The sequence below is a fragment of the Trachemys scripta genome, chromosome 1 (assembly GCF_013100865.1).
Source record: "Trachemys scripta elegans isolate TJP31775 chromosome 1, CAS_Tse_1.0, whole genome shotgun sequence".
Classification (NCBI taxonomy): domain Eukaryota; kingdom Metazoa; phylum Chordata; order Testudines; family Emydidae; genus Trachemys; species Trachemys scripta.
The window spans coordinates 289,319,171-289,335,125 of NC_048298.1; the positions used below are offsets into that span (position 1 = coordinate 289,319,171).

The 15,955-nt window shown below is 41.7% G+C and overlaps 1 protein-coding gene across 3 annotated transcripts in view; it reads right to left on the reverse strand.

The window, feature by feature from the left end:
* The window catches only part of RCBTB2 (RCC1 and BTB domain containing protein 2), a 77,916-nt gene that overhangs the window by 21,870 nt on the left and 40,091 nt on the right, over positions 1-15,955 (reverse strand). For 2 of the 3 annotated variants that reach the window (XM_034758499.1, XM_034758498.1), the window contains 4 exons: positions 15,146-15,253; positions 12,880-13,022; positions 11,040-11,230; positions 704-830 (listed from right to left, as the gene is read on the reverse strand). In XM_034758499.1, coding sequence (XP_034614390.1) covers positions 704-830; positions 11,040-11,230; positions 12,880-13,022; positions 15,146-15,253 — 569 coding nt within the window. The remainder of the gene's footprint in view (positions 1-703; positions 831-11,039; positions 11,231-12,879; positions 13,023-15,145; positions 15,254-15,955) is intronic. The other variant, XR_004644097.1, reaches the window with a different exon arrangement.

Consider the following 15,955-nt stretch of genomic DNA (forward strand, 5'->3'; position numbering starts at 1 on the left):
AAGAGAGAATCCAGAGGGCCCCAGGTGTGGAAGTCAAGAAAGGAAAGGAGGAGAAGGTGATCAACTAAGGAGAAGGCAGCAGAGAAAGAAGACAGATAAGTGCTCCTTTTTCCTAGCAAGGAAAAGATCTTAACAAGCTTGATCAGGATAGTTTAGACGCAGTAAAGAGGGTGGAAGCCAGACTGGAGGAGAGCAAGTAAAGAGTATAGGCAACAGGATTAGGCAGTGTGCTATGAAATTTTTGGATCCAAAAGGAAGGGGAGGAGGAAATTAGGCTAATACTTAGAAAAGCAGGTGGTTTTCAGCATAAGGCCTGCTCATAATCACACAGGAAAGAAACCAAATATCAACAACATTAAACAGTATTAGGCTTGGTCTACACTACCCCCCCCAATTCGAACTAAGGTACGCAACTTCAGCTACGTGAATAACGTAGCTGAAGTCGAAGTACCTTAGTTCGAACTTACCTTGGTCCACACGCGGCAGGCAGGCTCCCCCGTCGACTCCGCGGTACTCCTCTCGCCGAGCTGGAGTACCGCAGTCGACGGCAAGCACTTCCGGGTTCGACTTATCGCGTCCAGACTAGACGCGATAAGTCGAACCCAGAACTTCGATTTCCAGCCGTCGAACTAGCTGGTAAGTGTAGCCAAGGCCTTACTCAGCATGAGTAAAGTGTTGATGTTATTCCTTGAAAATTCCTTACCTAATTTTGAGAAGGACTTTATGAACATGAATATATTTTCCATCCACTAGAAACTTCAAGTCTGCAGTGTCAGGGTTGTCAAATTCCTTCTTCAGTGATTGGGCTACTGTTAGGTGGTCATCAGGTTCTAAGATAACAAAGGTATTTAAGAGTTATTGATGAATAAATAACAATGTTCCATATCTCATGATTCCTGGCTTTAAGTCAGCATATCAATGAAAGCAATGCTGTTCATAAACACAACCTTCCACTCAAGACCAGTAACACAACAATAATGTTAGAGTATGGACCTCTAGAACAGGGAGTAAAGCCTATGTCACTACAATTCCTACATGACTATCCACTCCAAACAAATACGTATCTCAACTAAAAAAGAGTTCCACCTAGTATCTCTCAGATAAGTTTCACCCTAGTACAGGAATATTGCCTACCATCCAGAAAAATCTCAACAGTCTCAGAAGTTTAATGTTACAATCGGTAGTACATATTATCAGTTACTTTTACTTGTTTAAATTTTAAACTTGTTACTTATTTTATCAGAAAGTTTATTTTTATTTATTTTTCAAATTATTTATTCTGGCATATGTACCAGAAACATAAAATCATATTGGAATCTGCTAAAAAAGAAAAAAATTCTGTTTTAAATACTTCCACTATGAGAGATGCCATTTCACATCAAGAATAGCAAAACAAGTGAATACATCCATAAGTGCAGGTGAAGTGTCCTCAATATAACAGCCTTACAGATAAACACTAACAATTCTATACAGCTATTGGAAAAATGAGCTTGCTTCAGTGGTGCTGTTTAAAAGCATTGCATGTATTAAATTCTGTATGTCTACGCATGTATGTACATATATACATACTACAGTCCTCTGTGATACCTCTCTGACAAGTCTATCATATAGCCTTGACATCCTCATCTGCTGTCTGTCCATAAATCCATCTCTCATGGACTAGTTCTAATACTTCAACCCCTTCAGCAGCTTCAAATAGCCATTTTCTTTTAAAACAAACAAACCCGTCATAAAAATATTTCCTCCTCTTCCCAGGGATAGTAACAGCTTTTCTCTACTAAATGTCACAAATTTAAAGTCTGATATCTTGCAGCCTACAAGGCAAGTAGTAGGAAATGGGAGATACCCAGTTTCCCCAATGGGACCTAAAGACTTACTATTAGCTCTGGAACGACCCAAGACACAGGATTTGATATTATGGCATTATGAGGACATTTTGATATCTAGAAGAAGTATTTTAGGTTATTTTTAAAGGATGTTCTGGCTACCTCTGGGTTTATACAATTGAACTCAAGGTAACTAAGTCACCTGGATTTACAGGTAGAAAGATAAATAAAAAATTCCCAATGGTGTTTTTAAAATAAAACATTTCTAAAATAGTTTTTCGGTAATGTGGCATATACATCATATGATAGTGTGGTTAAAAGTTTTACTGGCTCTCATTTAGGATGGCCTGCATAGTTCACTCAGGTCTCTACTACTTGTGAGCAAATACAGTCAGCTAAAACTCATACAAATAAAAGCTTTACACTTCCTCACCCTTTCCTATAATATATGCCAGTAATATATGAAAAAATACAGTGTATATTTTCTTTACAAGGTTAAAATTAAATAATTGCTCAACTTTTTACAGCTAATATCTGCATATGTTTATTTTTAAAAAGAACTGACAAGCTGAAAGTAGATGTTTATTGGTAAAGGAAAACTCAAATGGTTTTAGAAGATTGAGTTTGAAATTCATATAACTTAGCGCACTAAGCAGATTTATCACAACATTTAAAAATACCACATACTTTGCCTGCTTTTCTGTTTCCTCATCAACTTAATGAACAGGACAAAACACACCTTCACTGTTGTCTGACGTAACAAGTACATCCCCTTGGAAGGGCTGATGTTCAACTGATATGTTGTTATAGATCAAAATAATGCCTGCAGCATTTTGTTGTGGAAGCCAGAAACAACAGAGTTACTTGCAAATATAAATGTGTGCCATTAAAATATTACCTGCTGACCTCTATAGAATTGGTCAGCCAGAGGAAGCAAAGGTAGGGCTAAGTTATGAAGCGTTTTAAAGATAAAGACAAGAATCTTGTATTTGATGCACAGGTGAAGAGGGAGCCAGTGGAAGGATACAAAGAGGGGGATGACGTGGTCACAGAAATGAGCCAAGAAAATTATTTTAGCAGCAGCATTTTGAAAAAGAGTTGAAGGGAGCAAGTTTGCAGTATTCAATGCCAGAAAAGAGGAGGCTGCAATAGTCAAGATGTGAAATGACAAGGGCTCGGACAAAAGTTTAGCTGTGTGAGCAGAGGAAAAGCCATGAAATGTCATGAAAGAAAAAGCAGCAAGCTATAGGCCTTGGCTACACTTACCCGGTAGTTCGACGGCTGGAAATCGAACTTCTGGGTTCGACTTATCGCGTCTAGTCTGGACGTGATAAGTCGAACCCGGAAGTGCTCGCCGTCGACTGCGGTACTCCAGCTCGCCGAGAGGAGTACCGCGGAGTCGACGGGGGAGCCTGCCTGCCGCGTGTGGACCAAGGTAAGTTCGAACTAATTCGAACTAAGGTACTTCGAACTTCAGCTACGTTATTCACGTAGCTGAAGTTGCGTACCTTAGTTCGAATTAGGGGGGTAGTGTAGACCAAGCCTTAGAAAGGATCTGAATATGTGGGTCTAGGTGATAGGGCAAAGTCAAAGTTGACACTCAAGGTACATGCCCGAGTGAAAAGGACTGTGGTGTGGTCCACAACGATGGCAAAAGTGTAGATAGAAGAGAGATTGAAAAAAGATTAATAACTCAGTTTTGGACGCGTTTCCTTTAAGAAAATGACTGAACATCCAAAAAGATGTCAGAAAGACAAGCAAGGGAGATAATTCATCAGTAGAACTGAAGATCTGCATGTCATCACACAAAGATGGTAGTTAAAACCATGCTTGCAGTTAAGAGCAGATGGAGATGGGAAGAAGAGGAAGAGACTAAGGACAGAGTTTTGAGGGTCACCCACAGACAGAGCATGTGTGTGTGTGGGGGGGGGGGCGGGCAGGAGAATGACCCATCAAATGAGACTCTGAAAGAGTAATCAGAGAGGTAAAAGGAGAACTATGAGAGGACTGAACCACAAAAGCCAACAGAGGACAAAATTTCAAGAGGTAGGGAGCAGTCGATGGTGTCAAAAGCCACAGAGAGGTCAAGGAAAATAAAGGGCTGGTCTACACTGATGCTGTAAGTAGACCTAAGTCACACTACTTCAGTTATGTAAGTTACGTAACTGAAGTCGATGTAACTTAGGTTGATATACAGCGGTGTCTACACAGCACTATGTTGACGGAAGATGCTCTCCCACCAACTTACCTTCTGCCTCTTGGGGAGGTGGAGTACAGACGTTAATGGGAGAGCGCGCTGCCATTGACTTAGCTTGTCTTCACGAGACCCGCTAAATTGACACCACTGCATCAATCGCAACAGTGCCGATTTAGCCGGAATTGTAGACAAACCCAAAGACAGAATACAATCCATGAGATTTGACCAGAAAGAGGTCATGAGAGACTTTAGTGAGAGCAGTTTCAGTGGAGTGTAGAGGATGGAAGGCAGACTATAGGTGGTCAAGATGGAAATTTAAAAACTCCAGACAGTGATTGCAGAAAGCATGTTCAATTAGTGTGAAGATGAACAGGAGAAGAGACACTGAGTATTAGTGGGGGAAGAGTCCAGGGTGGTTGTTCTTGTTTTTTTAAAATAGGGAAGACCAAAGTATGTTTGTACTGGGAGAAAAAGGAACTGGATGAGAAAGACAGGTTGAGGAGAACACCAAAAGAGGGAATGAGAGCAGAGCTGGGAAAGTTACAAGAGGAGAGGAGATGGGGTCACCTGGGCAGAAAGAGGGGTTGGAGGAGCAGGGCAACAGTGACAGAGGTGAGTGCACTATGGATATAGTGGAAAAAGTGGAGTGGAGAAATCCCTCTGTATCTTACTGACTTTTTTTCTTTGAAGATATCCCTAAGATTTTTTATTGAGAGTGAGCAGGAAACAGGAGGGTGGAGGTTTAAGGAAGGAGTCAAATGCAGTGAAAAAGTATTTGGGATTGTAGGTGCAAGACGCACTACGAGGAGCAAGAAAGCTGTTTGGCTAAGAAAGTGGCAGAACTAAAAGAGGAAAAAGAGTGAATCTATAGTGAAGAAAGTCGGTGTGACTGCAGAACTTTAGTCAGAGATACTCAGCAATAGGAGAACAAGAGTATAGAAAATAGCTATTTAGGTGCAAGGCAGGGCTGAGGGATGATTGTGTCATGTGTGCTGTATTTCCTGATATGAGAAAATTAAGGAGCCAAGCAGGATATTCTGGTAATTTCCAGAATGAAGACTATGATACACATGCCTGAAAGTCAGAGATTTTATATATAGACACAAAAACCTATTTTATATATATCTTAAAATATGGCCTCTCTCAAAAGAACTGCTGCATTTGTATTTAATAGTAACGTGGACACACAAGGTATGATAAGAAAAAAGTCCTATTAGCAAAGTAAGAATCTGCTCTTAGCCATGGGAATTATATACAGAACTGCAATAGATCTGATTTTATAAAAGCCAGCTAGTGATTTTTATATACACACATATATTACAGCATAATGTAGTTTTCAAGTATAAACTAATTTTACATCTAAACTTAGCCTTGCTACTTCAAGGTAGAGGGCATGAGCATAAAAATTTAAAGCTAGAACATTAGGGAGAGTTTGTTTGCAAAAAGAACAGGAGTACTTGTGGCATCTTAGAGACTAACAAATTTATTAGAGCATAAGCTTTCGTGGGCTACTGCCCACTTCTTCGGATGCATATAGAGTGGAACATATATTGAGGAGATATATATACACACATACAGAGAGCATGAACAGGTGGGAGTTGTCTTACCAACTCTGAGAGGCCAATTAAGTCAGAGAAAAAATTTTTTTTGAAGTGATAATCAAGCTAGCCCAGTAAAGACAGTTTGATAAGAAGTGTGAGAATACTTACAAGGGGAGATAGATTCAATGTTTGTAATGGCTCAGCCATTCCCAGTCCTTATTCAACCCTGAGTTGATTGTATCTAGTTTGCATATCAATTCCAGCTCAGCAGTCTCTCGTTGGAGTCTGTTTTTGAAGTTTTTCTGTTGTAATATAGCCACCCGCAGGTCTGTCATTGAATGGCCAGACAGGTTAAAGTGTTCTCCCTCTGGTTTTTGGTATTATGATTCCTGATGTCAGATTTGTGTCCATTAATTCTTTTGCGTAGAGACTGAATGGTTTGGCCAATGTACATGGCAGAGGGGCATTGCTGGCACATGATGGCATATATCACATTGGTAGATGTGCAGATGAACGAGCCCCTGATGGTATGGCTTCTTATCAAACTGTCTGTACTGGGCTAGCTTGATTATCACGTCAAAAATTTTTTTCTCATACTTAATTGGCCTCTCAGAGTTGGTAAGACAACTCCCACCTGTTCATGCTCTCTGTATGTGTGTATATATATCTCCTCAATATATGTTTCACTCTATATGCATCCGAAGAAGTGGGCTTCTTAAGCCCACGAAAGCTTATGTCTAATAAATTTGTTAGTCTCTAAGATGCCACAAGTACTCCTGTTCTTTTTGCAGATACAGACTAACACGGCTGCTACTCTGAAAAAAGCAATCAAGTGCACTGATATTCCCAGCAAATAAATTGAGACCTTTCAGAACACTCTCTCTGTGGTCAAACCCACTGTGGAGGTATTATGAAACCATTAAGTGTACTTAAATCGTTGACTGCTGGGCATCCTGTAGAGTCTATACAACTAAGTTCTTGTCTACACTACAGATGCTACAGCAGCACAGCTATGGCACTGCAGCTGTGCCACTGTATTGCTGTAGTGTAGACACTTGCTACAGTGACAGAAAGGGTTTTTCTACCGCTGTAGTTAATCAACCCCCTCGACAGGTAATAGCTAGGTTGATAGTGAGATTATTTACCTGTACAGTAACTTGATTTCCTCAGATATTTTGTCCCTATGGGTGCTGCACCATGCTCCTATGTATTCTCGAATGGAGACTGTAAATCAACGTCCATGGGCCCATGCCTGGGCAGAGCAGTTCCTCATGCTCCCATACAAGGGCATATAGGGAGGTGCAGACCTGCCACCACTCAGTTCCTTCTCAATTGCGAAACCTGAGGCTCTACAGCAGAGAGGAAAGAGGGCGGGAGGTGGAGCACCCATAAGGACAAAACATCTTGGAAAACAGAAATTACTGTATAGGTAAGTAACCTCTCCCTTTTCTTCAAGTATATGCCCCTATGGGTGCTACACCATAGGAGACTCCCAAACAGAAACTTAACGTGAAGGTGGGTGCTGAGGAGGCAGATCCAAGACCGTTCGGAGGACCACATCATGTCAACTCTGGAAGCAGGTAAGAAAGCTTAGTTCTTGGCAAGCATATGGATGGAGGACCAAATTGCAGTCCTGCAGATTTCAGCTATGGGAACATCTTTTAAGAGGGCTATAGATGTGGAGTGTGCTGTCATTCAATGAGGGGGATGTATTCCAGCAATCTCACAGCATATTAGGATGCAACCCCGAGACCCACTTCAACAGTCTTTGTGTGGAAATGGGCTGTCCCTTCATCCTTTCTGCAAAAGATAAGGCAAGAACCCTCCTGACAACTAGTCTCTGTAGGCTGGTTTCCCCCTTGGAGGCATGAGGCTTTGGATAGAACACTAGTAGATGGATCTCCTGATTAATATGGTATTCCAAAGAGACCATAGGGAGGAAGCGAGGATGGGGATGTAGTGAAACCTTATATCTGTAGAAGATGGTGGGTTTGCCATGAGACCACCTAGTTTTCCCATTCGCCTAGCCGAAAAATGGCTATAAGGAATGAAGTCTTGAGGAAGAGGTGAAGGAGAGAGCAGGTAGCCATTGGTTTGGAGGGGGATTTCCTCAGAACATTGAGAAACAAATTAAGGTCCCACTGGAGGGCTGGGTTCCATACAGGAAGAAATAAGTTGTATAAGCCTTCAAGGAATCTGGTCATAGTAGGGTAAGCAAAAACTGAGACACTCTTGATGAGTGAGTGGAAGGCTGTGATAGAGGCAAAATGTACTCTGACTGAGCTCACTGAGAGACCTTGTGTCTTTAAATCCAACAGATAGTCTAGGATAGTCAAAATGCTACGGTTGATCAACAGACTCACTTCCAAATGAAGGGAAATACTGAGAGTGTAGGTTTAAAAGTAGAACACCAAGAAAGAGAACCTAGTCTTCAACCAAAGGGAGGTTCTGAACTGCCATACTGAAGTACATGACCCTAGAGGATGTTCAAGATACGAGGGGCATTTTTAGCATCCAACCAGGTGCTCAAGGCACAGTCAACTTTTAGGATGGACTATCAATTATATTGCTTATTGCAAAGAGTAGCACTTGTAAGGCCTTTTTACCAGCCTTAGCATCACTAAGGCAAAGCCAAGAGGAAGGGGCGATCATGAGGAATGGGCCTGACTGTGTCCTCTCTGATATGCTGGGGTACGTGTCTCTGAAAAACAGGAAGTCTATCTATATTTGACTTCTGGTGTGTGTGTGTTGGGGCCCATGAGACTGCAGACTCTGCAAAAACACATCCGTATAACTAACTGCTTAAAAAGTACTTGCTTAATGTTTTTTCTTTGATTGACATGTTGTTGAGGTAACTGTAGCAGTTACTAACATAAAAGGAGTCTAAGGAATTTGGATTTGACTTTCTGGACATCTCTTGGAATCCCTGGCAACAGGTGGGTAGCGGGCCATTGGAAACTTGTCATTTGACCACTTGAGACCCCTCCAGACCATAGGTAACTATTGTTTGGGGCTGCTCTATAACTTATTGTGTTTGTATGTGCTTGAGACTAAATAAAGCAGAGACTCTGAGTAAAGGTTTTCTAGTGAGAATGCTAGAGACTAATAAAGTGCTGGCTTTAAGTGAAAGCACTTGGTTTTGATTTGTTTGTGTCAGCCATATAGCAGACAGAGGCACTACATCTCCCTGGGTTTATCCTGATACCACCTTGCAGAGAGTAAAGTTACCAAGAGTTTTGGATTTGGGTAACCTCTGTGTAACACTAGTCCATCAGAAATCCTTACTGAGGCTAAAAATTAAGAAACAGTTACATGGAGGATAAATGAACTGCAACTGTAGGTAAATAAATTAGCTATTGATGGTCAAATATGCTAATATTCCAGAACGAGCTGGACACAAATGGTTCAGAGCAAAGAACTTGTTTGTCTCCTACTATGGAAGCCCATATGAAAACCTTCAAGGCTGACTCACTGTAGGGATAATGGGCTAAAAGCTTTCCTGACAAAATATTTCCTTGATAATGCAGGATGGGAGTGATGGGGTGTACCAGGCACTTTGTGGCCCGGTGCTGTAGGCCCTATGGGCCTACTGCACCCTGCCCCAGGATGGAGCAGTGGAGGTGGGTCCTTCAGGCCTGCCTAGAAAGGCTGCACTGAAGGGCAAAAGGCTGCCAGAGGGCTGAGCCACTGAAGACCTACTAGGCAAGGTCGACAACCAAAGAGGGCAGCAGGAGAAAAAAGATAGCAGTACCACAACCAGATGACAGGAAGAACTCACGAGAGGTGAGTATCTCCCGTCACAACCTGGTACTAGAAGTGGGGTCTTTTCAAACCAACCCCTGAAACAAGGGGACAATAGAGGAATTAATAAGTGTTCTAGCCCAGCAGCAGCAGCACAGCTCTGCTGAAACTCAACTCCTGACTGAAGGGCAACAAGAGGACTCACAGCCACAACAGTGCCCAAATAAGCCTGGCCGTCACAAATGCTGAAGGGAAAGGCGTCAGATGGGCCCGCTAAGGCAGAGGTCCACAAACAGTGGGATGCACCTTTGGGATGGGGGCACGGAGGAACATTTGGGGGGGCATGGAGGGCCCAGACCAGCCCTCATGGGGGGCGGGAAGGGAGCGCCACCTAGCTTTGTCCTACCCCCAGCTCTGCTCCTGGCCTCGCCCCGCCCCCAGCTGTGGCCCCGGCCTCAACCCCCTTACCTCTGTTCATGTCCCCCTCATCCCCTGGAGCCATGCCCTGATCCCAGCTCTTGGCCCTGAAAGGATTAAAAGCCCACCCTTGGAGAGGGCTAGGGCTGGGAGCCAATCAGAAAAGGCTGAGAGGCAGCCAATCAGGGCCAGGTTGGGTCTTTCTCCAGAAGGTCTTTCTCCAGCCTTGGAGAGAGATGGACCTGGCTGCCTGAAGGAGGAAAAGGGTACCTTGGACAGCGCAGTGCTGGGGAAGGGCAGGAAGAGCTGGGGGGAGCTCCAGTCTGGAAAATCCCCAGGCCAAGGCCTTACTGTCTGGGCCGGAGGAGGTACTAGGGCTGCGGGGAGGCAGCCAGGGGAGGAAGAGGCAACAGGTCCAACCCCCTGGCCAATGATGAGTGACCACTTCAGACTGCAGTTTGCCCCTGAGGGAAGGGGCTAGATGAAGACTGGCAGTGGGTCACTGAGGCAAGGTAGAATTAGGGGATTGAGGTTCCCTGGGAAGGGGAGGATCCCGAGTGTGGGAGTACTGCTGCGGGCAGTACCCAGGAGAAGGGGCACCGCAGGCCGGGAGGGATGCGGGGCCCAAGTATAGTGGTGGAGATTGATAATGAAAGACAAGTAATGACAGCAGGAGAGACACCGGCCAGCAGGAGGCGCTCTGAGGCTGGAATGAGCTAATTCCCGGACTGACCAGCAGGAGGTGCCGTGGCAGTGAGTGCTCGACCTGTTACAGGCCATATAAAAAGATTTTGCCCTTTGATGAGGTGGACACACTGCAGGAAGAAATGCAGGAGCCAAAAGAATGGGCAGGAGAAGAAGGTGTCTGACAGCACAAATGCATAGGAGGTGCATGCACCAGAGCTGGCACTAGAGACAGTGAATGAAATAACTGTGATCACATACACAAATCTTGCTGAGGTGTCAGTGCACACAGACATTCCCACAGGGGCCACAAGCTGACAGTAAAGAACCCACAAGGAGAACCAGGTGAAGACTGTGAAATCTTTCTACGCAGAGAGGTCTGGGAGAGAAACCCTGATCAGCCAGGGCAGAGACTGCTGCATGCACTCCAAGTAGACAGACCTGGGAGAGAGAGACACTGAGAAACCAGGGCAGAGCCAACTACAAGCTCTACAGGCTGTAGGTTAATTTTAAAATTTTAAACTGGAAAATATTACTGAAGTCTATTTTTCAAATGCATTTATCCTTTCTTATGCACCAAATTTTTAAAAAAAGATTAGGATGCAACAACAACAAAAAATATGGTAAGCTCACCTACTGATAGGAGACGCCATGTCACAGCAGGAGTAGCAAAACAAGCAAACACATCATCTGTGCAGGCAAAGTGTGTAAGGTGTGGAAGAATCACAGACTGGCCACGGCACTGACCCCACATATACACATGACCACCCTGGGTTTTAGCAGCAGAAGTGTGAGCAGAATGGCAGGCTGCAATTTCTATAACTCTAAATTCACAAGCAAACAAAAACACTGGCATAAGGACAAAGTGCAGTGAGAAAGCTTACTACCACATATCTACTTCTGTAGGCTTGCATGCATTTCAAGTTTTATGGGAATATATTCCCCTTCCCCATCCATCCGCCCCTCACCATAAATGACAAAATGTTTCCACAGCATGCAAGACAACTGAAAATAAGGTTGTTCATTATTTGTACATATACAGCATCTAGTTACTCCTCTCAATTTTCACCCTGAAAACAGCAAATCAGATTTATCATTGAATATTTTACTATTTAATTAAAACCACATCAAAGTGCAACCATTACACCTATTCTTAGCATTACTTCTAACTAATATGCATGCATATGTAGTAACTAAATTATTCTGTAGGCCATTTTTTAGAACATTTTCCAAATGAAGGGCCTAGACCCAAGGAAAGCACTAATTAAAGAACATTACCCCCCACACTTTAGCTATGTTAAGATGCTTCACTAACCCTAGAGGTTGATTTTTAGGTTTTCAAAACTCCCATCACATTAATTGTTACACAATCCACTGTTTTGCAGTCTGAAGTATAACTTGTCTGATTAGTGGTGAAGTTGTGTATATATATATTTAAGACAAAATCTTGCAGCCCTTAGTGTGAGGTAACACTCCCATGGTCATAAGGAACACAGGATTTGGCCAACAACCGATGAAGGCAATATATAACATTTTTATTAAAAGGTACTAAACATATTTGGACTGCGGCAAAAGTGTTTTAAGCAAAAAATAAACACTGATGTTTGAAAAAAAGCAGCAAATTAAGAGGAAATAACACCACACAATATCAGATAGCAATTACCTCTTCCTTCTAGCTGGTGGAGACAGAAACAACTGTAAGAGTAGCATTACACTTTTTTAAAGACTTTCACAGCAGAAAAACCAAAATGGTTTATTCAACAAGACCCTAATATACTCTAGTAAGGAACACTTTCACATTTCTACTGATAGAAACACAAAGTATTGCATTATCCATAGAAATTATTCTATTACTGATTATCAGGAACTAAGACTGAGAAATTTGTAAAAGCTAAATTTTCAGTCAGAAATATAATTTAATTCCCTCCAGCCTTCCCCTTGCTAATCAAGGACAATAAAAACATATAAGCAGTATTTAATGCAAGAGCTACAGGCAAATTGTAAATATCCACTCTTCTGACATTTTCCACATTTTTTGTCTGATCAATCTTAATGGTAAACTATTATTAAGATAGCAAATAAATTATAAAAAGATAAGCCTTGTTTTTGGTTGACTCAGTATACTGAAGTGGCAGCACAGCACCAATGACAGCATACAATTAAAACTCATAAAATACTCTGAGAAGTAGATGCAGCTGAAGGAGAGAGAGAGGCAGGAAACAGCCAGCCCCAGAATTTGTAGTCTCCCTTTCACATCTATTTATCATGGCAATGCATATGTTTCCAGCCAGGTCAAATTTTAATTTACAGATGTAAATGTCATCCAACATTAGAATCTCTTTAGGTTTAGGTCTGTGAAATAACCATAGCTAGCAATTACAAGTGATTTCTACCAAAAAAAGTCACTGTGATTTTGCGCAGCACTTCCAAGATTATTTTTATTTATGCCTGATTATTATAGTGTAAATATTACCTGTCCTTATCAACAGTAACTGGTGCAGGGTAAGACTGATTACTTTTATTGCCAGTGCCTAACTGACCATACGAATTGGCTCCCCATGCATACAGCTGACCTTCATCTGTTAGCACTAATGTATGTGCATAGCCACAGGCAACCTACAATGAATAACAAAAAAAAAATCTCATCTTACTTACCAGCAAATTAATTCAGACAAATAAATATATTTTCATATTGTTGATTCTATATCCAAGAGAATAAACACATAGGTACGGCCCTACCAAATTCACGGTCCATTTTGGTCAATTTCACGGTCATAGGATTTTAAAAGTTGTAAATTTCAAGATTTCAGCTATTTAAATCTGAAATTTCACAAGTGTTGTAATTGTAGGGGTCCTGACCCAAAAAGGAGAGTGAGTGAGTGTGTGTGTGTGTGTGTGTGTGTGTGTGTGTGTGTGTGTGTGTGTGTGTGTGTGTGTGNGTGTGTGTGTGTGTGTGTGTGTGTGTGTGTGTGTGTGTGTGTGTGTGTGCGGTACTGCTACTCGTGCACTGCTGCTGGCGGTGGCGTTGCCTTTAGAGCTGGGTAGCTGGAAAGCGGCAGCTGCTGGCTGGAAGCCCAGCTCTGAAGGCAGAGCCACCACCAGCAGCAGCACAGAGTAAGGATGGCATGGTATGGTATTGTCACCCTTACTTCTGCGCTGCTGCCTGCAGAGCTGGTCCCTCAATCAGCAGCTGCCACTCTCTGGCTGCCCAGCTCTGAAGGCAGCACAGAAGTAAGGGTGGCAATACTGAAACTGCCCTAAAATTACTTTGCAACCCGCCTGCCACTGTCTTTTGGGTCAGGACCCCCAGTTTGAGAAACGCTGGTCTCCCTGTGAAATCTGTATAGTATAGTGTAAAAGCACAAAAAAGACCAGATTTTATAGTCTGTGATGCATTTTTCATGGCCGTGAATTTGGTAGGGCTCTACACACAGGCAATACAACTTACAAAAATAACAAACACAGATCACACTATAATCGGGAACAGAAAGAGGGTGAGAGATTTTGAGCAAAGAAATGCATGTGAGAAAACCTGCTTATATTTTTAAAAAATTCACAAGCCAATAACCTTTTAAGAGCACAGTAAGAGTTAATGAAAAATGTACAAAAGAAGAAATAACAGAGGCACATTGTTGAAACATAACAAGGGGACCTCAGAAGCAGGTGAAGTGAGAGAGAACTAGGAGAATTTACAAATTTTGCAGTAAAACTCGTATCATGGCATAAATTAAAGTTTGAAACTATGGGCTTGATGCTGTAAGTGCTTGCTACCAAGCGTAGTGCTAACTACTGTAAATAGTACCATTTAACTATAGTATTAAATGCTACGGCTTCCATCCAGCTAAGAACTTAAGACTTAAGTGTTTAAGCATGTGAGTAGTCCCACTGACTTCTATGGGACTAGTTATGTGCTTACAGTTCAACATATACATAAGTATGCTTAAGTTCTTTGTTGAATCAAGGCCTATATCTAACTGTAAATACTAGGGACCTAAATCAATACTTGTTATTACAGCAACACTTTCTTAAAAGGAGAAAAAGATAATGGAAAGTAGGAAATAATATTTTTCTTAATTATGCTAGGGACCTCTTTCTCCATTAGCATCCCCTCCCAGCTAAACTATCTCTTGTGAGGGACCTTACCTGTGAATGGGAATTGGATAGAAAGCTATGTATTTTTATTTATTTATTTCAATTGCTAAAAAACATCCATCCAATGTTACAATTAGGAACCAATCTTCAAAAGACTGCTTTCCTAAATCCCCCTAACCCTCCACTGACAGATTTCTCCAGCACCATCTCTTGTAAATTCATTTTCTTCTTCCTAGGAACAGCCAAGGAGAACAAGGGAGCCTTGGAGTGTGGCCTGGTGGTCAACAAACTTTGGCTTTGACAAACAGAAGTAGATGTCACTGAAAGATGAGAGTGCCAATTACCTTCCAAGAGGAAATAAATATATATTATAAAGATCCCTAAAATTCCTCAGATGAAATCCTGGCTCCACTGAAGTCAAAAGCAAAACTCCAATTGACTTCAATTGGGCTACATTTTCACCCTTCTCTCTAGTGGAGGGGAAAGTTCATTTTTCAGATGTATATTTTCATTATTATGTTTAGGTCTTTAACCAAACCACTAACGCCTTGCCTTCATTGAGTGCAGAATATTCCCTTTAGAATCTGCTTTTGCCACATGCTATTTCTTCTGTTCATAAAAGGCTTGACGTGACATAATAAACATACCCGCTGCACACGAATGCCTTGCAAAGCAGCTATTCTACAGGGTGTTGGCTGATTACCACTGCTGCCCAATCCAAGCTGGCCATTACCATTGTAACCCCAGACATAGACCTAAAAAAGGAAGATTGGATTTTAATTAGTTTGCTATGTATTTTCTCCACTTCTCTTGAAAAAAGAAATCTATTTTATAGTGTTGTAATGTGCAATTCTCTGCAATGATACCTCCAAAGAAACTCTCTTCTTCGTATTTTTAATTTTAATATTTTTGCACATTATATGGCAGGTCGCACCCACAGCTTCTGTTGACAATATCAACTATAAAGTGCACTAAAATTCTACCCCTATGTATTCTGTTTGCCCAGTGCAAGTCTTCAAGGAATATATCATCCAATACTTAGAATTTGTATTACATAGAATTGGACTACCAATAACTGTTCTGTTCCCTGGTATGCAAAGCAAGCTCTGCTTCTATCTTCCTTTGTCATAGAGCTCATCTCTCGATTAAAAATTGATCCCAAAAGAAAACAAACAAAAATATCTTGAACTGGAAGAAGCAGGTCTTAAACATATGTGATATAGTTTGAGTAAACTATTAAGGATACTATTTTGAATACCTCAAAAAAGCATTTGGGGAACCATATTTCCCTACTCTGCTACCTCTTTAGTGAAAAGTGTTCCATTCATGTTTTATACAGCGAACTGCAGGTTTGATGAGTTTTAGCACATTAATAAACATAACTTATTTTCAATGGCAAGAATTATGAACAAAGAAAAAAGCATTTGAGATATTTTCAGGCAAACTGGAAAAGACCA